We start from the raw sequence: 24,595 nt of genomic DNA, 5'->3' as shown, positions 1-24,595 counted from the left end.
AGGTCATCTTTTGCCAAAATATATACTCGGACATTTTAGCTCCAAGGTCTGAGGATACTCTACCAGGATCTTCTAATTCTGAAATAAAAGATAATCTATGTTTGCAACTACATTTGTATCTACAGGTATAATCTAAATCTGTACTTATAATCTATACAATCTATATGTTCCATGGTTGGCTAAAATTAATATAGATGTTTTAATACAGAGTTTTTTATTTTTATTTTTTTTTTTAAAGATTTTATTTATTTGTCAGAGCGAGCGAGCAAGTGAGCCCAAGAGGCAGGTTGAGGGAGAAGCAGGCTCCCCGCTGAGCAAAGAGCCCGACACGGGACTCATCCCAGGACCCTGGGATCATGACCTGAGCAGAAGGCAGATACTTAACTGACCGAGCCACCCAGGCGTCCCTAATACAGAGTATATTAAAAGAAATAAAAAGTGGTCATAATTCCAGAAGATGACATATTCTTGGAAAAGAGTGCTATCTAGTGGTTAAATCTGGGAACAAGAGATAAGATACACCACAGGCTAGAAAACCTCTGAGAGGATGTATCTCAGTAGGTCACCCTTATGTCAAGAAGAGGAAAAAAAAAAAGATACATAGATTGCTCATAGCACAAGGATGTGAAAAGGAATAGATGCTGATTCAAGCTGTGTATTCAGAGTACAACATGGCGGAGAGATTAAGAACTTGGAATCAGAAGTCAGCTCAAGTTCAAAACTTGGCACAGGACCATAAGCAAACTACCAGACCTGTTTAATCTTTAGTTATTTTCAACAATGAAATGGAGATAAAAATATTGACTATCTGACAGGATTATTGGGAAGATGAAATAGGATGATATGTATAAAAATTCTGCATGGTGCTTGGTATTTAGTAAGCCAAATAACTCAGTAGACACTAGATTATTATTAATACTTAAAATTATTATTTTACTTAGAATATAAGTTTAAAATAATTGTAGAAAATCTTGTAAGTCTTCAAAAAAAAAAAAGGTTAGGAGATAATATGAACCACTATAAGCATATAGAAAATGTCAGACATTAGTTTAAGTACATCAAAGCAGCTTAAAAAGTAAAATAGGTTCAAGTTACACTTCATTCACATAGTTCAGTTGAGTTGTAGGGTTAGCATTTTCAAAACAAAAGGCAATTTTTAGAAATAGCAAATTACAAAATACTCTGAAATATCATCTTTTCCTAATAATAATCATGATCCTTGTTTCAATGATAATATTTTCCTTAAACAAATTGTGTACTTTTGAACATCTAATCTAATAAATCTATCTTTATATACAGAGTTCTTCAAGATTAACTGGTCATTTGAATTTTTCCCCACTTGGTTAGAAATATAAAAGGAAAACACAACAGAAATACTGATAGAAAATAAGTGTCAAAAACACTGTAATCCACTACATTTATATTAGAAAAGAATTTGACCTTTATATCTCTTTTGGCTTGCTGTATAACCTATTAGTTTAATTATCACAATAGCCTTATAACTTCAGATAGTACATGTCAACCTGAGTAAAGACAGAAATGCAAGGTTCATTTGCTTTTATGCAGCGGACCAAAATACCACAATTTGTAAGTAATCATAGATGTGCTTTTGTAGACTGGACACTTTACTGACATTACAGTCAGAAAAGGACTGGGTTCCCCAAGGCCAGCGCACAAAATTATCTTAAATAATCTTCCTCTACATAATACCTAAATTAAGCATAGCATGGACATATGTATGCCATTATAATCATTTCATGATCACCGTGTTGGCTGTGGGTCTTAAATGACACACAATGGGGGCTGCATTATTTTATATATTTTGTTACTAATAAAAAATAATTCAAAGTACCCATGTGTAATAAAAAAAAGAAATGTGGGGCACCTGGGTGGCTCAGTTGGTTAAGCGACTGCCTTCGGCTCAGGTCATGATCCTGGAGTCCCGGGATCGAGTCCCACATCAGGCTCCCTGCTCGGCGGGGAGTCTGCTTCTCCCTCTGACCCTCCCCCCCTCATGCTCTCTCTCTCTCATTCTCTCTCTCTCTCAAATAAATTAATAAAATCTTAAAAAAAAAAAAAAGAAATGTGATGGGAATCAGAACTGCATTATGGTTATATTTGTGTCACTAACTAGCTCTGTACTCTTGGGAGGGTTTGCAGCTTCTCTGAATTTCCATTTATTCATCTACAAAACAAAATAATCTCTAGGTCCAGGATAGCTCCATTCTCTAACCTTTTGCCATTATTTACTATGTCACAATGACTCCAAATCATAAACCCAAAGTTAGGAAGTACTTAATTATCCACAATGAGTATCTGTGACATACTACCATTCCTCTTTTCTGCTGTTAAAGTAGGGAAAGGCTAAACAATAACAAAAACATACTGTTGAAAAGACTAGAAAGATCTATTTAAACATTTTACCTTGAGCAATAAACATCTACCCATCTATGAAGATTAATTACCCACATTCACTTCTTTTTCTTATTCACTTCATAGTGGTTTGTTTTGGCTACCCTAGAAATTTGACACAAATGTCTGTAGTTAGCCACACATTAACACTTCCAGAACTTAACTCCTCCATATCCAAAACTACCCTTGAATGAAAATCTGTCAAGTATTTTTCCATTTATAAATCTCACAAACTTTGATGACAATCTCATCCTGAATAAATGACAATGACAACTGATAAATTTACTTATGACTATGTAAGGTAAGCAGAACCCCATAATTCATAACAGTGAGAGAAAGGGAGCCAACGTAAATAGAACTTGGTCAGCATGAATTGGCACCCTGAAGAGAGGAGGGTGCCGTGCGGGCGCTGGTGAGAGATTTCTAGAAGCAGTCACTCTCAGATCAACATCAGAAACTCAGTTAACTCACCTTTTTAGTGATCCTAGTATATCCTTCCACGATAAGGGCACATGAAACTCATCTGTGTTAATGATTTTGCCAAAATGCTGGTCACAGTATTTCAAACTGCACTGGCAAATATGGTAGAGTAAAATAGTTTAACAGATTCACTATTTCAAGTCGTATCTTGATGTAAAGCAAATCCACTATGTGAAACATTACTTTGAGAGCAAACTGTTTTTGAAAGGATACATTGGGCAACACTGATCAAAAATGTCTGAGATAATTTCGAAAAATAATAATTTTAAAAATTCATCTGAGACCTGAAAGAAGAACCTTAGATACTACCTCAAGGCAATAGTATAAGCATGGAATATTATGAATATACAAGCTCAGGGCAATAGGTACATCCACACATTTCTACTCCTATAGTTATAACTAAACTTGAGAACCCTCACAGCAGCCTATTAAAATAATAGATCAACAGGATAAAAGTAGATAAGAAGAATGTGCAATTTATGAATACGGTTTATTACCATGGTTACAAACTTTCAGAACAGGCCTCTGAGACATGGGACTGAGACTTTGCCGAATATCTGTTAAAAAAAGAGAGAGAGACAAAATTAATACAGAGGTCTGTTCACCTCAACAAGTGTTAACAGTGGGATGCCTGGGTGGCTCAGTTGGTTAAGCGGCTGCCTTCAGCTCAGGTCATGATCCCAGCGTCCTGGGATCGAGTCCCACATCGGGCTCCTTGCTCGGCAGGGACCCTGCTTCTCCCTCTGCCTGCCTCTCCCCCTGCTTGTGTTCTGTCTCTCTCTCTCTGACAAATAAATAAATAAAATCTTAAAAAAAAAAAAAAGTGTTAACTGTTAGACTCTTTTCAAAGGTTAAATATGTCTCGACCCAAGCAATGCTTCAATACCCTGAAATACTTGAAGCAATGATGCTATGACTTTTACTTCCCATTTAGTTATGCTATTGTAAACTCCACTGGGATAAGGTGCATATGGTTCTTTAGATGAGACTTGTCACAGTAATCAGGATTTTCTAGGTTCAGTGCTTTGGTCTGTTAATGTGCTGACATCGGTCAGCTGGAATGCTTCTCTCTCTGACATCTGTCATGGCAAGGGAAGGATTAAGCAAACTCAGGAAACTTCTGAAGAGTTGTTGCCCAGAGCACTACATTCTTGACACATGACTTGAAAAGAATTAAAAGGAAAAAAGAAAACGGTTGTTCTTTGTGATAGTTCCCTAGAAAGTAACATGAAACAACTATAATGTTCACCTTTTGGTTTTGGTGTCCTTTTTCTTCTGTCGCGGAAGGCAGCCCCCGACTGCAAAGCCTCCAGCAGACTATCCATCACTCCTGTCTCATCACCCTCTGTGAAGAGAGATGCAGGGAATTCCATCAGCCCTCAGGGTTACCATAGCAATGTCAAAGCATACACAGAAACTGGTGATGGTGATGGTAGGGGGAAGAAAGATCAGATGCCAGGACTAAGCCAGCAATTTCAAAATAGGATAGGACTTTAACTCTCTCATAAATCAAATATCTTTTAATGAAATCGGGCTCATTAGTGCCTGTGTTACTGTCCACTAAAGAGGACCAGCTTCCATTGATTCACTTCACAGGACTGCTTTTATAGTCTGGTGGCCCAATAACTTTAAATAGAATGCGGTTCTAGTCATATCTGTGTCCCAGGTTATCATAAATCACATTTCCCTTGTAGAAATGGGTTATTTTCAAAGCATCAGCTGCTATTCTAAAATCGACCAGGTGTGGGAGAATGTTTTCGTTGCTGTTACTGAGACTCTGCTGCCTAAACTTTTTGCACAAAATTTTATTTCCAGGTTAACTATTGTGAACATGCTCCCAACAACTGATCTTTCATATCAGAAGATAATCGTCCCCTGATTTTGGTGACACAGAACAATCACTACAAACTTTCATAGAATGTATGAAAAGTTTGTCTTCTGTAATGAAAAAATAAACCAAAAGAGGCTCTCAAGTACCTAAAGTATTTTTCATCCCATTATGATTAGTTTAAATTGATATTCTGTATATATTTAGTGGAGGCTGTGGTATAGAGCCAATCCTTTCTCCAAAGAACAGATTATCTTGTAATATTCATAGTTATTTATAGTTGTCAATGCTAAATATTATTCAAAGGGGGGGGAGCTTCAAACTACTGGCCCAAGCCCAAATTCAAGGAAATACACTTTTTTGTCCCTCAGAAAGAGGTTATTTGTAGGATTCTCTATGAAATTGTATGGCTGTCATAGTTACATCTAAAGTAATAGAAAACTACTTCCTCTGGATTTTTTATTTCTTTTTATTGAGACGCAATCCCTTGATTGGGAACAGATGACAAATGAATGCAGTAAAGTACAGATAGCAAACTCATTTACAGTTTATAAACAGATATATAAATATAAATATGTATCGGCCTCTTTCCATCTGGTTCTATCTCATATTTTTAGAAAAGTACTAAACTTTGTAGGTGTAATTAAAAAAAAAAGGTGGGTGACAGGTAGAGTATCTGAAGGTTAACTTACAGATAAATTTAATTCTAAAGTGGCTTGAAGGCTATTTTAATTAAAATACACTAAAAATTTCAGACCCCTTAATTAGTAACTAAATATCTTTGAAAATTTACACTCAAACTTAACTTTAAAAAAAAAACCAAAACTGTGAGTAATGCCAGATATTCAAGGTTGAGGATATATTTCATTAGTAAAAGGCAACATTTTAAAAATCTACAACTTTAAAAAAGCAAGCACGAGATTAATGGCATACACTTTAAGGGAATAAAAACAAAAACAAAACCAAAGAACTACAAAGAAAATTTGGACTTTCGTTATTAAGTTTACTGTTGATAGTGGTATTGACATAGTGAATCTGAAACCATTATGTGTGTATTATAAGGTTGAGCAGACGGGTAAACTCGCTATTGGAAAGGAAATACAAATATGGAATAGGAGGAGAGAAAGAACCATAAAGTGTTGCATTTCATTTACAAGGGTTTTAAAAAAAAACAAAAAACCAAAACACTTTTCCTAGCTTTCCAAAATAACCCAGAAGTAATGACTGTGGCAGCAGTGAGCACGCCGGTCTCCAGATCCTGGTTTCTAAATACCATTACTAATGTGAACTAGAATACTTAGAGAAATATCTGATTATGGGGCTGAGACCAAGAAAGTGTGAAAAAAGCCAGGAATGTATTGATGTACCAGAAGATTAGAAAGTACTCACAGAAGGCAGGGATGTGTCAAAAGGGCAGAGGGGAGCTAGATTGAAGGACAGTCTTGGCCAAATTTAGGGGGATTTGAGCACTAAATGAATAATAATAGGGATGGATTATTACACATTGGGAGTAAAAAACACTTATGCATCCATACTGATACTAAAAAATTAAAAATAAATATGGGGTGGGCGCCTGGGTGGCTCAGTTGGTTGAGCGACTGCCTTCGGCTCAGGTCATGATCCCGGAGTCCCTGGATCGAGTCCCGCATCGGGCTCCCTGCTCGGCGGGGAGCCTGCTTCTCCCTCTGACCCTCCCCCCTCTCATGTGCTCTCTCTCTCTCTCATTCTCTCTGTCTCAAATAAATAAATAAAATCTTTAATTAATTAATAAATAAATAAATAAATAAATAAATAAATAAGGGGTAAGGGAAAGCTCTTTATAGAAGAATGCCAACCAATAGGTGTCAAAGATATGGGGGAAATACACAATTTACTATATTACAATTCACATAGTAAGAATTGATTGAGGCAGGAATCATCAATGGGTGCAGAAACTACTGGGTATTAGGCTGTCAGGGAACAGCATTTGGAGAAATCTGGCAGATGTCACCTTACCTAAAGAATCCAATCTGACATCCTATGTCACAGTAATGGTACACAACGGACAAGCACCTTCTGAAAGGGTGCACTGAGACAGACCCAACCTGTGTAGTCCTTTGCACAAAAATATTTATCCTGAATCTAAATGTGAGGAAACTATAATAGAAATCCAAAGTAAGGAACATCCTGTAAAGTGACTGGCTTGCGTTCTTAAAGGCCATCAATTATGAAAGACAAGAGAGAGAGGGAGGAATGAAGGGGAAGAAAGAAAAGATTAGGGAGATTCAAGAGGTAGGACAACCAACTGTAAAACACAAGCGTTGATTAGCTCTTGGACTGTATCATATAAATGCTATTGTTGGGATAACTGGGGAAATTTTAAAATGGACTAGGTATTACATAATTATATTATGCCACTGTTAAGTTACCTGAAGATGATAATTATGGTATCATTTGGTAGGTTCATTCCATTGTTGTCAGGAGATAGATGCTGACACACTTAGGCTCACTAAACAACTTATGCCCCCATCTCATGTTCTCCGTTTCATGCCCTTGAACACGCTGCCTTCTTTACACAGAACATCCTTCCCTTTTCTTCGCCAAGCTAACTCCTCCTCCAAGACAGAAAGGAGAATCCTGCCCTGAACTATGTGAGCTGAACCGGGTACCCCTCTGTGTCCTAATGGCATGGGGTAGCCACAGCAATAAATCCTTTACAATATCATTTACTTGACAGTTTCTGCCACTAGACTGAGTTCACTGAGGACAGAGATCACGGCTTTCATTTATCCTTAATACCTAGCAAAATGCCAGTATCACACAGAAAGTGTTCATTATTAACTGCTGACTAACCAGTGAGGCACTCACATGGCCAATAGGAAGGAGCAATCGTGCAGGAGAAGGAAGGCCACAGGCGGGACAGGGGTCAGGGAAACGGTGGGAGCGCGTTCCCACCACCACCGTAAACAGTGCAGCACTGTTTCTCTCTCTTCCCTTGTCTCACACAACCATTCGGTTGCCAAACCCTGTTCATGCACACTCCCCAGTATCTCAAGAATGGATCGATTGTTTCCTTTTCTGATTGAACCTGAAGTTCACTGTCGAGAATTGAATTACTTTTCACCTGAGATATCGCATGAGTTGCCAGGAGTCACACTGCGTCTAGTTAATCCCAAATTCAAATTCATCCCATACAGCACTGGTCTGCTCAAAAGCAGAGCCATGATCTTCAGTCTCCCAGTCACAAATTTCCATTATCTCTCACTTCCCGTAACATAAAGTCCCAACTCTCACTTGCCCCGACACTTGATTCCAATTGTGTTTCCAATCTTAGCTCTTCTAATTTCAAAACCTGTTCTTCAGCTAAAGGCAACTTTCTTCCCACGTCTTTTCTCTTCCATCCTTCCCTCTCCAGCTGGAACCTCTGCGCTCTTGTCTCCCAGAGCTGATGGCTTTTCTTGGCCTTCATTCCCACGTGCATAATGGGAAGAACATATTACGGAAGTAAGAAGACACGCGTTCTAGTCTGAGCTCTCAACTAACAACCTATGTGACACCGGACTCATTACAAAATCACTCCTGACAAGTGTAATAGAAAAAATACCTGTTTAGGGTTAATGAGAGGATCAAATTAGAAAATACAAATGAGAGCACTTGGTAAATTGCTGTGATATCAAAATGTAGGGAAATAAATTCATAAATGAACTCCATAGCACACTACAGGCAGTTTATGAAATATTTGATTATTATGTTTCAAGTATTGTTTCAGATACAATATAAATTAAATGACTTCTATAGTGTATTTTATTATGTCTTTGATTATCATCATTTCTAAGGGAAACTGATGAAGTACCTGTCAGAAGTAAGCCCTTTAAATAGTCTCTAAATAATCCAATGTGTAAGGTAAGACATATAATGGAGATGTTATTCCAAATGTTAAAAGTGCACTTAGAATATATTCATTCATCATATGTTTACTGAGGGCTTACTATGTGCCAGGACCACTACCAGGCACTAAAAATACCCAGGCCCCAAGAATTAATAAGACATGCTTTCTGATCTTAAGAAGCAGAACAGTGTGATAGGTATGGGAGGCATCCGTATGAAGTACTGGAGATAAAAGATTTCCTGGTGAATTATGATCTGACAAATAAGCAGGATTTAGCCATGGCAAAGACTAGAGAGAGAACAGCATCCCTGGCAGAAGGAGTATCAGGTACAAAAGCAAAAGATATGAATAAAAACAAAAGTGAGCTAGAGTCAAGTATTGAAATGATTTATATTTACATGATTCTAATACAAACTTAATTCATATTTACATCGCTTTCATACATTATTCCTCTACAAAGAGAAATAAAAATTAGCTATTTTTTAAATTGTAGACTAGAATTCAGTATCTCTAACTACAAGTCAGTTCATATTCAAAATATCTATAGTCTCTCTCCTGCTATGAACTCTTTTAAATCAAGAGACTAACTGTAATATTCAAAGCTTTGCTATATCTGAATAACACATCACCTTGTTTAATTAGTAAATGGTATTTACAAAAATTGTACGGTGTCAAGGGAAATGGAGGAGAGCGAGCTAAGGAGGAGATACCCCTAAAGCAGAATCAATAGGACATGCAGACAAGCAGAGGATGGCCTACTGATGAGTTAGACAAGTCTGAGGTCTCAGGGGCCTATGACAAAAGGAGTAGAAAATATGAAAATGTTTTAAAATAATATTCAGTTTGTTGGGGAACAAATGTTGAAGATAATGAGCTTCCTTTTGGACATATGAGTACAAGGTGCTAGCAGGGACCTCCTGATAACTTCTGAAAGTAAGCTGGAAATTCTGGCCTCAAGTTCAGACAACAATTTTGGTATTATTTTCAGAAGTCATTTCTATATTACAAAAGATACTCATTCAGCACTATGGGCCAGACCCTGAGAAAGGTCCTGGAAATACGAAGGCTGACTTTGTCCTTGCCTTATATGGTCCTCTGGAAGCACATATGACTGATTCAGGAGAGGTGCCATCTTGAGAACCAGAAGGAGAAAAAAGATAAGGCAGTGACATGGTAAGGTATTTTCTTTCCTTTGTTCTCCCAAGTCAAGGCACAACACGGAAAGTAGATATTAACTACAGATACAGAGAAGATCCTAAAAGGCTCGAGAACATTAAAAACAAACCAAACAGGTTGCATGCAAAGTGGAGAATCACAATGGAAATGGATTTCTCAAAAGCAACACTGAGCTCCAGAAGACAAGTTATGGATTTCAAATTCTGAAGAGAAATGATTTCCGATGAAGACATGGTTACACTCCCTCTAAGAGGAGGACAGAAAATGAGCATGCAAGTTTATGAACGCTCATTCTTAGAAAGCTACTGGAAGGTGTGCCTTGGCAAAAAAAGGTAAGAGGGTAAGAAAAACAAACATGGGCTCTCGGAGAGGGGAGGGGACAAAACAGCAAAGTGGCAAAAATATTGCCCAGGATGACACTTGTGTCCCAGGCCCAGAGCAGCCAGTTCAGATCACATGGGAGAAAGCTGGAGTGAAGGAGAGAACCGTGGCCAAGAAACTAAAAGCAAATCTGCTGTGTTGAGCCATTTACACAAATGACTGCTGCTGATTTCACAGACCTGAGAGTCTGGATAAAATTGTGACAGGTGTACACAAATACTGAGCAAATTAAAAAAAAAAATTGTTCATATAAACCTAGAAATGACACTGTTGCCCAACAGGAAAGAACCATGGAATACTAACTGGAGGGGTAAGGAATATTTCCACAGTTGCGATATTATAAACACTATTTTTTTGACTATCAATTGCGATACAATTGTAATGTGAGGACAGCAGGGGTGGAGAAGGGGTGAAGGAGGGGAGTCCAAGGTGGTGAGAAAGCAAAAGGAAACTAAATCTTCACTTCTCAGGAACTCGCTAATGCCTAAAATAAATTAACAATAGTCTAAGCATATTATTTAGAAATAGAGAAGAGGTAAATAAATACCAGAAAAAAAATCCTAAGAATTAAAAGTGGCTGCCTCCTACTGGGTATTTACCCCAAAGATACAAAAGTAGGGATCCGAAAGGGTACGTGCACCCCGATGTTTATAGCAGCAATGTCCACAATAGCCAAACTGTGGAAAGAGCCAAGATGTCCATCGACAGATGAATGGATAAAGAAGATGTGGTATATATATACAATGGAATATTATGCAGCCATCAAAAGGAATGAGATCTTGCCATTTGCTATGACGTGGATGGAACTGGAGGGTATTATGTTGAGCGAAATAAGTCAAACAGAGAAAGACATGTATCATATGACCTCACTGATATGAGGAATTCTTAATCGCAGGAAACAAACTGAGGGTTGCTGGAGTGGGGGGTGGGGTAGGAGGGATGGGGTGACTGGGTGATAGACACTGGGGAGGGTATGCGCTCTGGTAAGCGCTGTGAATTGTGTAAGACTGTTGAATCTCAGATCTGTACCTCTGAAACAAATAATGCAATATATATTAAGAGAAAAAAAAAAAGAAGAAGAAGAAGGTAGCGGGAGAGGAAGAATGAAGGGGGGTAAATAGGAGGGGTAGACGAACCATGAGAGACGATGGACTCTGAAAAACAAACTGAGGGTTCTAGAGGGGAGGGGGTGGGGGATGGGTTAGCCTGGTGATGGGTATTGAGGAGGGCACATTCTGCATGGAGCACTGGGTGTTATGCACAAACAATGAATCATGTAACACTACACCTAAAACTAATGATGTAATGTATGGGGATTAACATAAGAATTAAAAAAAAAAAGTGGCTGCCTCTGGGAAGTAGAAGGAAGTGGAAGGAAGTTGAGAGGAGTGAGGGGAAAATATATTTTATCATGCTAGGAGCTTAACATATTTCATCTAGGAATTTGCAGACATTATGTTGATAAAGTAATGACAACGAAAGACCTCATGACAGAAAAAGATGACCAGGTAGGTAGAGACGAAGGAAGAAGTTGATTTTTGACCTACTTGTGCTTTCCTCTGATAAGGGGAAGAGGAAAGGTAATAAATGGTACAACGCAACATGGTGAGTACTGTGATGGAGAGCTCCAGGGCAGGAAGGACAACTGGTATGGGGCACAAGGAAAAGGGACAGCAGTCCCAGAAGGCCTCCTGGATACCTAAGACTTAACAAAGAGCTGTCTGTCTGTCACGGCTTCCTGAAGGGGGAAGGCCCTGCTCGCACTCACAGAACAGGCTGGGGTTCCAGAGGGTCATGAAACACATGGGAGACCCAGATGTGCATGGGAGTGGAGAGCAGAGTGCCGGTGGGGCAGCGCTGGGAGGGGTTGAGGGCACAGGGAGGGGCCAGTGCCCCAAGCACTGAATAAGCTACAGGAATTTGGGGTTTATCTTTAAGGGAGCCATCAAATTATTTTAAGCTAGGACATAACATGGTTAAATTCCCCCTTTAGAAAGAACACTCTGAGAAGAGACAAGATGGAGGGCAAGGAAAAGGTGAGAGCAGGTCTGAGAATTTAAATCTAGGCAAAACGTGATGGCAGGCCCCAAGTAAGGAATGGAAGGTGGTGAAAATGCAAAAGAGAATGCACAGAAAAATCTTGGTGAGCACGGATGGAAGTATTAAAAAATAAAGTCGAGGTTAATTTCTAGGTATCCAGCTTGGCTAACTAGGTATGTACTGATATTATTCACCAAGTACTGAATTGTTCTTGTTTGGTGGTGGAAGGGGGCCAAGCCTAGAGAGGAACTCATGTCTGGATGTGTTGAGATGTTCAGGAGACATCCAACTGCAGGTGATTAAAGGTGTTTAGAAGGCTGATGGTTTCACAGGTTTAACAAGAGGAAGGAGAACTGGTTATACTAATAGGTTTAACTTAGAAGCATAGTGGTTGTATTTGAAGCTGTAGAAAAGGGCGTAAGCTTAGCACAGATGTAGAGGATCACACGTTTTGAACTCAAACGACTTGGATTGAAAAACGGGCTTTCCAATTAGCCACCAGTGTGACTCTGGGCAAATTATTTAACCTTGCTAACCCTCATTTTCTTTCCCCTCAACTTTAATGTGGAAATAAGAATAGTACCTGCCTCATGTTATTGGAGGATTAAAAGACATACATGGTGTGCAGTGCTCAGCAGGGTGCCTGGCACATAGTAAGAGCTTCACCTCAGTTGATCTCTGCTGTGGTAGTTGAGCTGGCAGAGCATGAGCTCTCTTAGGAAGATGTGTGCTGTGACAAGAGCGCTGAGGGTAAGCCACAAGGCAAACTAGCGTGTAAAGGGGAATTTAGGAAGTCATGAGTGTTTTCAGTCTCTGACCGTTTTCCATCGGGTTTACCGTGCACGCACTTTGAGAGCTCCCCTTTCTCACTGTCCCCTACAAAACTTCATTAACTCTCACCACATTTTATAGGGTTTCAGTAGCAGTAAAAGATGGAAAGATAACCACCTGGAACTGGGAGTGGGGCTACAGAAGAAAAGCTCAGTTTCTCCAAAGACGTGTTGAAAGTGTGCAGCTGATGCACAAATTTCATAGGCTCACAGTTTAACCCAACTCCTTCTAAAAGAAACAGTGACAGTTGCCCTTACAAAATTACATGAATTATTTTTCTATGCTGCTGGTTATAGACCTTCTGGGAACCAGATTGTATCTGCTTTACTTGGTAACCCAGTTCAGTCTTTAACCTAGAACAAAGCTCAAAATATGACTTAAACCAGACAGCTAAAAGACAGGAATAACTTAAAGTCTTTGAACTTGTCTTAATCTAGATGTGAAACTGAAAATTTGAGTCAAGGGAGTTAGAAAGCCAATTTTCACTGGGATTTAACTGATAAAATGATAATTGGAACAGTTCTCTTTTATACTGCAGTTAAGTACCTCAACCAAAGTAGAATTTTATGTTTAAAAAAACACAATATTTGAACCTATTTTTCTCCACTATTCTTCATTATTTGCACAACTTTAACTCAACATGTTTCCTGTTGTAAGTTAGAAGAAGAAAAATAGAATCTTCTACAAAGGAACAAGTTTTTACTTTTTTGTTGTTTTGTTTTTTTTAAATAGAACAGTTGATAACCTCTCTACTTCTGCTGACAATACCAAATATCTACTGGAGCTGTGACAGCTCTGTCTGCAATCACATGCTACTACCTATTTCTTGCTATCCTGAATATGCTTGGACCTGTGGCGATCATCTCATAACTCTGAGCACAGGCCATGGGGCCATGCGTATAGTTGCTCTGGATAAAATATAGACTATATTTTCAAAGCTTGAGTAAAAACATATTTCACAGGTACATGTGAATGTATAAACCATGATTATTGTACTATTTATTACATTGTATGCAAATGAGAATCTAAATAATTTCATGCCTTATAATAAATAAGGTTATAGTAAATAAAGTTAAAAATGTATTTGTAAAATAAAGTATTTTTCTCATATGAACTCTCCAGTCGCCAAAAAAAAACCCATACTGGATGTCATGCATAAAGTATGATTCTATTTTAATTATATAAACAACCGGGCAAAAAAGGTAATATAAATATATTGTGACAAATCATATTGCATTGTTATTAATTTTTAATTTCCCAATTCTTATGATTTAGATTCTGATGTAAGGAAATGATTCTGGCATCATAGTCATTTAGTTCAACTCATGAAGATATCCAATCTATCTTCTTCTGAAATCTTTTATTAGAGTTCATTTTTAAAACTAATGTAAACATGGCAAAATTACAGGAAAATAAGTTAGTTATGTGCTCACTTAATTCTCCTTTCAAATAAAAATGGCACACCATTTTTGGAATGTCAACATACTTAAGGCACAAGATTTACAAGTGACCATATAATCAATGAATGAGTTTGCTATTTCAAAATAATATAGCAAAAACTTATCTGGACTGTATTAAATAGACATCCCATATTAAAAAGCCAAAATTTCAATAAGAGTTTCCCAAAGGGTGTACCACAGAATGCTAGTCCCATGAGGAGCAGCGTGTGTGTGTGTGTGTGTGTGTGTGTGTGTGTGTGTGTGTGTTGTGGGGGGAGGGAGGGTGGTTCTGTGGTCAAATAAGCTTGGAAGAGAATGTGTAGCATATACTGCCCTTGGGAATTCATATCAAATACACACAAAAATTTAATTCATGATTTATGATAAATGTGGCATTTCAAATCAGTAGAGGATAAGAAAATGTTCAATAACCACTATGGTGACAATGTTTTATCTGGCTCCCACTCCTCTACTTACAGCAACATAAATTCTAAGTAGATAAAACATAACAACAAAAAATTAAATTGCCAAAGTACAGCAGACAGTATGTAAAAGTATATTTTTCATTACTCCTGGAATGGAAAGATCTTCTTGTGAAAAATCTAAATACCCAAATGTCATACAGATTTTACTAAATGTCTACAAACTGAAAGAATAGTAAGAACAAAGTTTACACAAACAATAAGAGGAGAAACTATAAAAAAAATTTAGAACACAGGTATTCCTTAAGACTCGTTCTCTTGAAATACAGAAATTATGACTCATAAAAATAAATCAATTAAAAAACAACAACAACAACAAAAAAACCAGGCAAATGCTATGCTCAGGAAACCCATCCTTAAAATAAATAAGCAAGGCTTTTATACAGAGAATATCATACTCAAACTCATTCATAATTAAGGCTATTCCAAATACATCAGTGAGAGATCATCTTTCACTTATCAGCATGGCAATAAAAAAATGAGGATAACGGGTATAGGCTGGAAAACAGGTCACCACACTTTGTTGGTAGAAATATAAAACTAATACAACCTCTTTAGAATGCAATTTAGTAATCTGTCAGAAATAAAACTGCACATACCACTTCATGAAATAATTTTTCTAAAAAAATTATCCTACTTATAACTCACATGTATGCAAGGCAATATGTAGAAGGACGCTCATTATAACATTGTTTATAATATCAGGAGATTGGAAACAACCTAAATGCCCATCAGCAAGAGACAGACTAAATAAACTGTGATAGTCACATATTAAAATATATTGAGAGGTGAAAATATAATGAAGCATATTTATTCATTTTAAAGATTTTATTTCTTTATTTGAGAGAGCGAGCGAGCGAGCAAGCACAAGCGGGGGGTAGTAGGGGAGCAGAGGGAGAGGGAGAAGCAGGCTCCCCATTGAGCAGGGGTGTCAAGCCTGGGTGACTGGGAAATTGGCCTCGATCCCAGGACCCCAGGATCACGACCTGAGCCGAAGGCAGACGCTTAACTGAGTGAACCACCCAGGTGCCCTGAAGCATATTTAAATTGTTCATGTGGACTACCTCCAAAATATACCAAGTGAAAAAAGTCAATCACTTATTTGATCAATAAGGACACTGGATATAGACCTTTCAATGGCCACTCACAGATATTAGCTATAAAGCGGAGGATATTTTCGGACTTCTTGCTTAGCAATTACTCTACCACATGGTGCTGAGAAAGACATTACTTAATCATTCTTCCAGTGCTAAATGTTTGTTAAAATGTCTCCCATGTAAGTACTCAAGTGCCCAACTCTGATTAGCTTGTTCACAGTGACCTATTCTAGCAATTACTGAAGAAAGCAAAATTTAAAAACCAGTATTGACTCTGGTTTAAAAAAATAATGTTGCCAAAGTTGTCCTTGTGTATTACGTAGGGACTTGGATGCTGAACAGATGCCTTCAGTTGCAAAAAACATAGAATGTCAAGGGAAAGATAATGTATCTATTTAAATATATATGTAGATGCGAAATGATAATGGCATTTAACAAGATGTGACTCACACACAGTGAACACCCATGACCCTTTAATCACAGGAACCCAGGTAGGAAAAGTTTAATTACATGACATAACATCACTACTTCTGAATAGAAGCTTCACTTGTTACCCCCAAGGGCTTCACTTTACTCTGAAGAAATAAGCCTGACAGTGTTTAAGCTTGGCAATTGCTTATTTTCTGATGAAAATATGCTATGATAGGTTTTAGACTCATTTAAATATTTTCTAGATGATTTTAATATTTCTTTAATGTTTTCTTAATATTTTCTCACTATATGAGTGAGGAATTTTGAAAAATATTTTTCAATGGCTTTGTTTCTCAAAGTTTTGAACAAAGAATGGAATGATTTCAGATACAGAAAATGAAAATGTTTAATTCGATACCCTGAATCAAAAATAAATAAATAAAAAGGGAAGGTAAACCAGGGGACAGCAGTAATTTCAGAGGAATTTCTTTCAGGAGAAGCTGGGATAAGTGGACTTGAGGCCATGAGGGGCCGCTCTCGGCGAGTGTACTTGGACACCGAGCGGTGCCCAGAGGGGCGCCAGTGGTCAAGTGCTGACAGCAACATATGGTGCACACAGGAAGAGGGGGAGAAAAGGTCGGGAAGAGAGACCCAGGGAGCTGGGATGCAAGGCTGAGAACTGCCATAGAATGGTTTTGAAAGGTGTGAAACAATCAAAATTGTACTTCACCATGATTAAAGCCGGCATAGTGTGAAGGTGTCAAGCCTGGGTGACTGGGAAATTGGTGGTATCATTAAACCAAAATGAGAACGTGAAAATCAGGTTTTATGTGGAACATGATAAGTTAGGTTTTAGATGAATTGATTTTGAGGTGCTGGCAGAATAGTTAAACTGCTTTGTCTAAGAAGTCGTTGGAAATATACTACTACAATTTCAAGTCAATCCCACACGGAAGCACTAAGGAATACGTGGCAGCCACTGAAACCAGCCCCAGCCCTTGTTCTCATGGGACTTACAGTCCAAGGGCAATTTCAACACAAAATTTGTGAATACCTGTATGATAAATGTCCCAAGACAGAAAGCAGAGTTCTATGAGACTGCTTACTGTAGAGACAGTGGATGAGAGGTATAACTATGGTTGCCCAGTGATGATTGCAGGGGTTATTCTTTGACACTCATATTTGCACTTAGATTTCTGAAGACAGGTTTTAATTGCACTTTAAAAGACTCTATGGAGGGGCGCCTGGGTGGCTCATTCGGTTAAGTGTCTGCCTTTGGCTCAGGTCATGATCCCAGGGTCCTGGGATGGAGCCTCACATCTGGCTCCCGGCTCCAAAGGGAGCCTGTTTCTCCTTCCTCTGCCTGCCGCCACCCCTGCTTGTGTTCGCTCTGTCAAATAAATAAATACCTTAAAAAAAAAAAAAAAAGACCATGGATAACACAATAAACAGTGGAAATTTGTATATTAGCATTTTGAGTGCCAGGAATGTTCTTAAATGCCACCTCACTGCAGCCAATTTTGCCCAAAGTAAGTTTATTAGATTCGAGTTCCAGGTTCATTTCTAATACGAATTTGTGGCTCAAAGTATTTTTTTCAGTTCATTTTGAAGGAGAAATACAGATTTATTCTGCATAAATACGGTATTCCTCCCCATTCTTTCCCCAATCAGATGCAAAAGTGTCGCATTAATATTACACACTGAAGAAATGTAAAAATCCTAATCAGAGTAACAGCAACATGCTTTTCAAAGAAAGGAAGTCAGCAAAGACAATAGGCAACTCTGAATGAGAGGAAAGTGGGGAGGAAAGGAATTGACATATGCTTCCGGAGAAAGCAAATAACACAGAAAAGAAAAGAAAGTGGGAGACAACTGAACTTTCCATGAACTCATTAACAATTGCAAAGAAACTGGAGACAAAAATGTGCTAAACTCTTTCAAGCGAACAATGGAAGATTTTCCTCTCAACTACAAAAAAAACTGACAAAATGAATACGGAAGCCCCCAAATAAAACCTGACATTAGGTATGTTTGAGCACAATTTTATTTAGAAAAGAATGCATGAGAAAAAGAAAAAAAATCTAAATATGAATTAAGATATACCAGGAACCATCACTTTGAGTGAACGCCTGTGTGGAGTATTTTACCTAAATTTTCTGATTTCATTCTCACTCCAACCCTGCAAAGTAACTATTATCACATCTATTTTAAAGCCAGGGAAACTGAAGCTCAAGGAAGTGATGTTCCCAAAGCCCTACCATGGCTAAGTATCAGAGGGGAGGTCTGAACCAGTATCTTTCTGATTCTTTCCATTATATGCTTTTCTTAGTATAGAGGTGTTGCAGGCTGAGAAGTACTCAGATCTTTAGCTTAGTTGAGTTGTACTTAGAGGTGTTTCAGGAAATGCCTCAAGGTACAGACAGACAGTGGCTTTTGTAGCTGGTAACTCAACCAACAAGCACAGATTAGGTTTCCCCCAATTCACTAGAAACCTGCTCCCTTTCTCTGGAAGCCAGCAATAAATGAATGCAGTCACAGAAGACTCCCTCCCCACAGAGAAAGGCCAGAGACATCTTCCAATTCTCCTAGGAACAGGAGTATCTGGAAATACTAAAATCAGTCTGGTCAGCCTGTGGCTTCATGATCCCTCCCTACAACCCATTCACTGGGTACCTGTTATAGTTGGGTTAAAACCTTGAGGCCAGCTAAACCACTATCACTATCATTCTTGGTCACCACTGGCCAAAATTCAAGTTCTTTCTGGTCTTTACTTCCTCAATATTTATTAGCATAAACAACTTTTCTACTGCCTCAATGTCTTCAGTGAACATTCCTTTCACCTCTACCTGGAAACTGGACAGATGATCTGCACTGCCCCTTCCTAATAGACGTCCCTCATCCTCTCATACATTATGTGCGTGTAGGAGTGTAGGTAGAGGAGAGGGGAGTAGTTTTCTCCCTCAACTTTACTACTATATCAGAGTATCACTTCTTTTTCCGGATGTAAAAAGAATGCTTTGAGAAACAGGTCATTTGGTTATATCACTGCCATCCTTCTGAGTCAATGTCACCTAATTATGCACTAGTCTCCCCTCTATTCAAGATAGACTTGGTCATCTGATTCAATCTTCCTTCTCCGGCCAAGTCCTGCCATTATCCTGCATGAATTCAGCCATATGAACAACTAAACTAACAGCAAATGAATTCTTTGACTCCCTCATCTCCAGGGACCAATCCTCTCTCTTTAACGGTCCGTTACCCATTCTCACATCCATAACTGAACTTTGTGACCAACCACAACTATTTTATTAATAATAACTTAAATTCATATAAACTTGACTGACTCCTGCCCTTCTTACATTCTCTCTCATGAGTTCTGTCACGGGTCCCTGGAAATCTCCAAAGCCCTGGCCTCACGGTCTTTATTCCTTGTTTGTCTGCTAATACTCTATAGTTCGTTGCTTTGACCGTGATTCACCTGCCAGTATCTTACTTCTTCCATTGATGTCCTTTTTCAGACTCCTGGTAAAACATAAATGGACCCCAAATTCCATCTTCTTGAAACTATGTATCAGCTGCTGAGTAATCCTGGTGAAAAATAATACTGCAGGATCAGGACCAGTACATAATCACAGTTGCCAACCTCAACTGAATTCTTAATACTATCCAACACGCCTCCTATGTTTCACCAGGAGGCTCTCACTCCCACTCCCTGATAGGGGTTGTTTCAATGCTTCCATACTTTTTTCACGCCTCTCAACCAACCACTGTCCTTCCTCGGTAGAGGACTTCCTCTATTTCAGATATAAAATAGAAACCCCTTGACGAAAATACCCTTAACTTCCTAACATCAAATCTACCATCGTATCTACACCTGGACCCAGCCTTTCCTCCTTCCCACCCATCACAGTAGCAGAGCATGTTGCTTTCCAACATAATTTCCTCCACCTGAATTGTTATCTTACCCTCTGCACTGTTCCTGCTGCCCTCAGGACCTTGTTCTATTGAGGACCCTTCCCAATCTCCCTCCCTTTCTCAACTCCCCAACTACATTCAAACAAATTTAAACACCTGCTTGGCCCCCTCTTGACCCCAAATCCCCTCTGGTTACTACCCTTCTTACATCTCAGTCTCACTTCCCATATTCATTTATCAACCCTCTAACCCTCTCCTTTGAGTTGAAATCAATGGGACAACTGTCATTCTCTTTATGATCTCTTGGTAGAATTTGACAACGTAGGCCAACTCTTCTCCTTTGAAATGATCTCTTCCCTGGGCTCCATGATGTCAGAATTTTTGTTCCCTACAACTCTCATGGTGACTCCTTCTCAAGCTTTTCTTGGTTCCTCTTCCTTGGCCCACACATATACCATTCCTCACACTCTCCATCAGCAGTTTATTAAATCCCACAGCTTTGTATATTAAGAACTTCAAGTTTTTATCAATAGCACAAGCTCTACTCCTGAGTCCCAACTACCGCGACCAACAATTCACATGTGCCAAAGATTAAGGGGTTTCCTAGAACAAAGGACTTGCAGTGCTAACACTGGGAAAGTCTCAGGCAAACTAGCTTGTTACCCTCACCCCTACCCAATCACTGAGACAAGGTTACTTAAGTGTTCTATAGATATCTCAAAGGTAACATCTACAAAATGAAATTCATCACCACTTTCCCCAAAATTCCACTTCCTCCTGTATTTTTCATCTCAGTGAATGGTATCACCTATTCAAGCAGAGGAAACTGTCAAAGGCAAATATGTATAAAAGGATCTCCCTATCTCAAAGCACTGAGTTCCCAGACACTTTTCTTTCCCGGGAAATATCCAATATGATTCTTATATAACTTGTTAGTATTTATAAATGCTGCTGAATGAAAAACAGTAAAAACTAGTGTATCACTTTTCTGAAAAGTTACATGTCTACGGGCGAGCCCCAATAGTGCAAGATTTCTTTCTTCATTGTCACATTCTTCCACCATTCAAGTTCTTTGACACTAATTTTGGTTACCATTTAATGTATTATACAATTTCTTCTTTAAACACCTTGAAATATTCCTAACATGCAGTTATGGAATGATTCATTTTCCTTTCCAATAAGTTGAAATAAATATTCCTCCAGTAAGGAAACTCTGGAAAACAACTGTATTAACTTATGAATGCCTCAGCCAGAAGACAGTACACATTCTGCAGGTCGCCAGGAAACAAAATGGTTGCCCTTCACAGTACATTCTATAGACTCAGTTATCTTCACACAGCTCCTGTCTCTGGGTGAGCTCTATCAAATATTGCCTTTAAACTTGCTTGGACAAGTGAAATACACCCAGTACACAAAGAATAAATGAAAGTTTTAGATTAAGAATGTACAAAAGAAGTGCAAGACCCAAGACTCCTTAGGCTGAAGGAAATAGGCAAAGGAATAACTTCACGGTGTTTGGGTTATTACATTTATATCTCTTCATCTTCATTCAGCACGAGACAGTAGATAGGCTGATATTTTAATGAAAAATTGACACTATGGGAAGAATTATCTGGAAAAAAATGATTGTTAACACAGGACACAAAGTGCCAAGGGAAATGGTATTTTTTTGTTTATCTCAAATTTAGGGAGATATTCTCTTCTGTTCCAAGGAGTTCAGGTAGTGACTGGACATACAGCCAAGAGCACATAGGAACAATTCTCCATTGCTTAATACATTTATCTAAGCTTGTGGGTCCTCTTTTCATCCTCTTGCCAGCCATCTTGTGACCACATCTATACGTATTAGTGCTTCCACCATAGGGTATGTGCATCAATAGGAGGAGAAGTTGAAATTACATTAGTTAATTTGCTACTTCATTAACAGCTGTGGTAAAAAGTCCACAGAGAAAGGAGATTGAAACTAGCTAAAATGAGTGGTTTGTATTGTAAGTGAATCTAAATTATCTATGTCCCCTATTCCTGCGGATAACTGAGAGTCAGCTGTGCACACATCTGTGGGTGTTTATCAACATTTACCATCTGTGAGAAGCTTATGGGTTGTAAATGGTGGGCTAATTAGTTGAAATGCTAGTCACGCCTAATGACAGTTGTTAGGGATAAAGGTTTTACCCAGGTTAAATTGATCTCGGAACCCTGTTAATCACTGGAGGCCACTCTACCTTTTATTACAAGACTAAGGAGCTACACTATGCTGTATAAGTCACACAGTAAAGATGCATTATAACTAGATCAGGCTGCTAGTTTATGCATGTTAATGAGCTCTGCTCTTAATAGACTGAAGTGCTGATTGAGTATTTGTCAGGGAAAATGGGAAGTTGTTAGTCTGTAAAAAGGTCAGCCAATTCTGTAATATATAAGATTTTCATTTCTGTTCTACATATATACTAAACGCATTCCATTCAGAAAATTAGGAAAGCATGGATAGCAAACCAGTAACTGACATAAGAGATAATTCATTTATGAAAAGCTTTGTCCTTATACATACTGGCATACGTATACATTTCCCTAAATTCCCCAAATTAGCAAGTTTTTCTAAGCCCATGTCTCCCTTTTACTGATCAAAAGTGTGGGGAAAACATTCTAAACAGGTTAACTTTCAAATAAAATTGTCCTATAACCAAATGGAAAGCAAAACCAAACAAAAAACATACTGCATGGGGAGAGAAGACTCTTAATTTCCTGCCAAATGAAAAGTGTTTTATAATAGAGCTTGTATTTTAATAGAGGATAGTGTTGTAAAATCAATGGAGGGCCTAGACAAATTTTGACTGCTCAGGCATGTTTTTACTTAAAAACTGACTTAGAGAATATAGATGGACTTTGCAGGGTTAGAAGGAACCTTCTTTGATGGATAAGGAGACTTATAATCTGGGAAGCTAACTGGCCTGCATACTATCACTTAGCTGCCGGTGAAGTCGGGGCTGGAATACTGGTCACCCCAACCCTAAGCTGGAGCGCTCAACACTACAGGATACCGCTTGCATTCTAAGAGAATAACAATACTGTCCATAGGATCAAGAACTTTGGCAAGGGAAAAAACTGCCCTATCTAAAATGTCACTCCTTTGCACACTTCTTATCCCTCATCCCTGCTTTATCTTCTCCTTAAAACTTACTGACCTCTAACACTATATATCTTAAATGTCGTCTGTCTTCTCTGTCAGGACCCACAAGGGCAGGGATATTTGCTTGTTTTGTTTCCTGCTATATCCCCAGGCCCCTGGAAAGTATCCATAACATGATACGTGTTCAATAAATATTTGTTGGAGAAAACCTTTTGATAGGAAGAACTTCTTTTCACCATTACAGTACCAGTTCTGTTAATAAAGGAGGTATTCCAAGGCCAATTTTTATAATTTGTTGTCAGAAATGTAAAATCACAAGAGCAAATCACACAGGAGGCTTGGGAGAGTCTTTTGGAATGCAAGGTGTGATCGATGCTTTTTAAAAATTCACAAAATACGCACTAAAACAGTATCACATAGAACAGAAAAATAAATGTGAACGCAAACTTCAATAATGAGAATTCCAGAGTCTTGGAACTGAATGCCTCAGTGGATTTCCACTGAAAAGGAAGGAGTGGGATTGCCCCTCTTTCCTCCGAGGGGAGAACGGGATACGTTGTTTTACTTGGCACGCATCCCAACTCTCAGTTAGCCGCTCCCTGAGAGGCCCACCCCCAGTTTACCCTCACGAGCTAACATGATTTGTTTTCAAATGTTCTTGGTTGGCGTAGCTACAAAAAGATGCTCAAACTGTCTTTGTTAACGGAGAAGACTGTTCTCTTCCTCTAGACAAGAAGTTAACATTTATGCACAGTTGTGTTTCATACCCTATGCCAGACCCTTTCAGGTGAAATTATGCCCCAGATAAAAGGGTTTTAAATTAGAGATGTAAAATCAACATGTCCTAAAGCTCAGACAGGTACCATCTACCCTGTCACGAAAGCTTTTCCGTGTCCCCATACTTCATCAGCAACAAAGCCCTACTGGTACCGTTTTAAACTGCCTTTCAAATCTACCCTGTCTTCTTTTTCTCAGTACATCTGAGTTCAGGTTGTTGGCATTTAGCCCCTACAAAATTGCAATGGTCTCCTAACTGGTCTCACTCTTTCTACTCACACCACATCCTCGAAGCCTTCGGCATGCATTCTTGCCGTCAGAGCCATCTCTC

At 38.6% G+C, this 24,595-nt stretch overlaps 1 protein-coding gene across 4 annotated transcripts in view; it reads right to left on the bottom strand.

Moving 5' to 3' along the window:
- DIAPH3 (diaphanous related formin 3) overlaps nucleotides 1–24,595 on the bottom strand; it is a 488,058-nt gene that overhangs the window by 126,393 nt on the left and 337,070 nt on the right. For all 4 annotated transcript variants that reach the window (XM_021697835.2, XM_021697836.2, XM_021697837.2 and 1 more), the window contains 2 exons: nucleotides 4,142–4,237; nucleotides 3,390–3,449 (listed from right to left, as the gene is read on the bottom strand). In XM_021697835.2, the coding sequence (XP_021553510.2) occupies nucleotides 3,390–3,449; nucleotides 4,142–4,237 (156 nt within the window). The remainder of the gene's footprint in view (nucleotides 1–3,389; nucleotides 3,450–4,141; nucleotides 4,238–24,595) is intronic.

This window comes from Neomonachus schauinslandi, chromosome 3 (genome assembly GCF_002201575.2).
Source record: "Neomonachus schauinslandi chromosome 3, ASM220157v2, whole genome shotgun sequence".
NCBI classification, from domain to species: Eukaryota; Metazoa; Chordata; class Mammalia; order Carnivora; family Phocidae; genus Neomonachus; species Neomonachus schauinslandi.
Note: the sequence above shows the minus strand (reverse complement) of the source record. Positions and strands in the feature narration are given on the sequence as shown.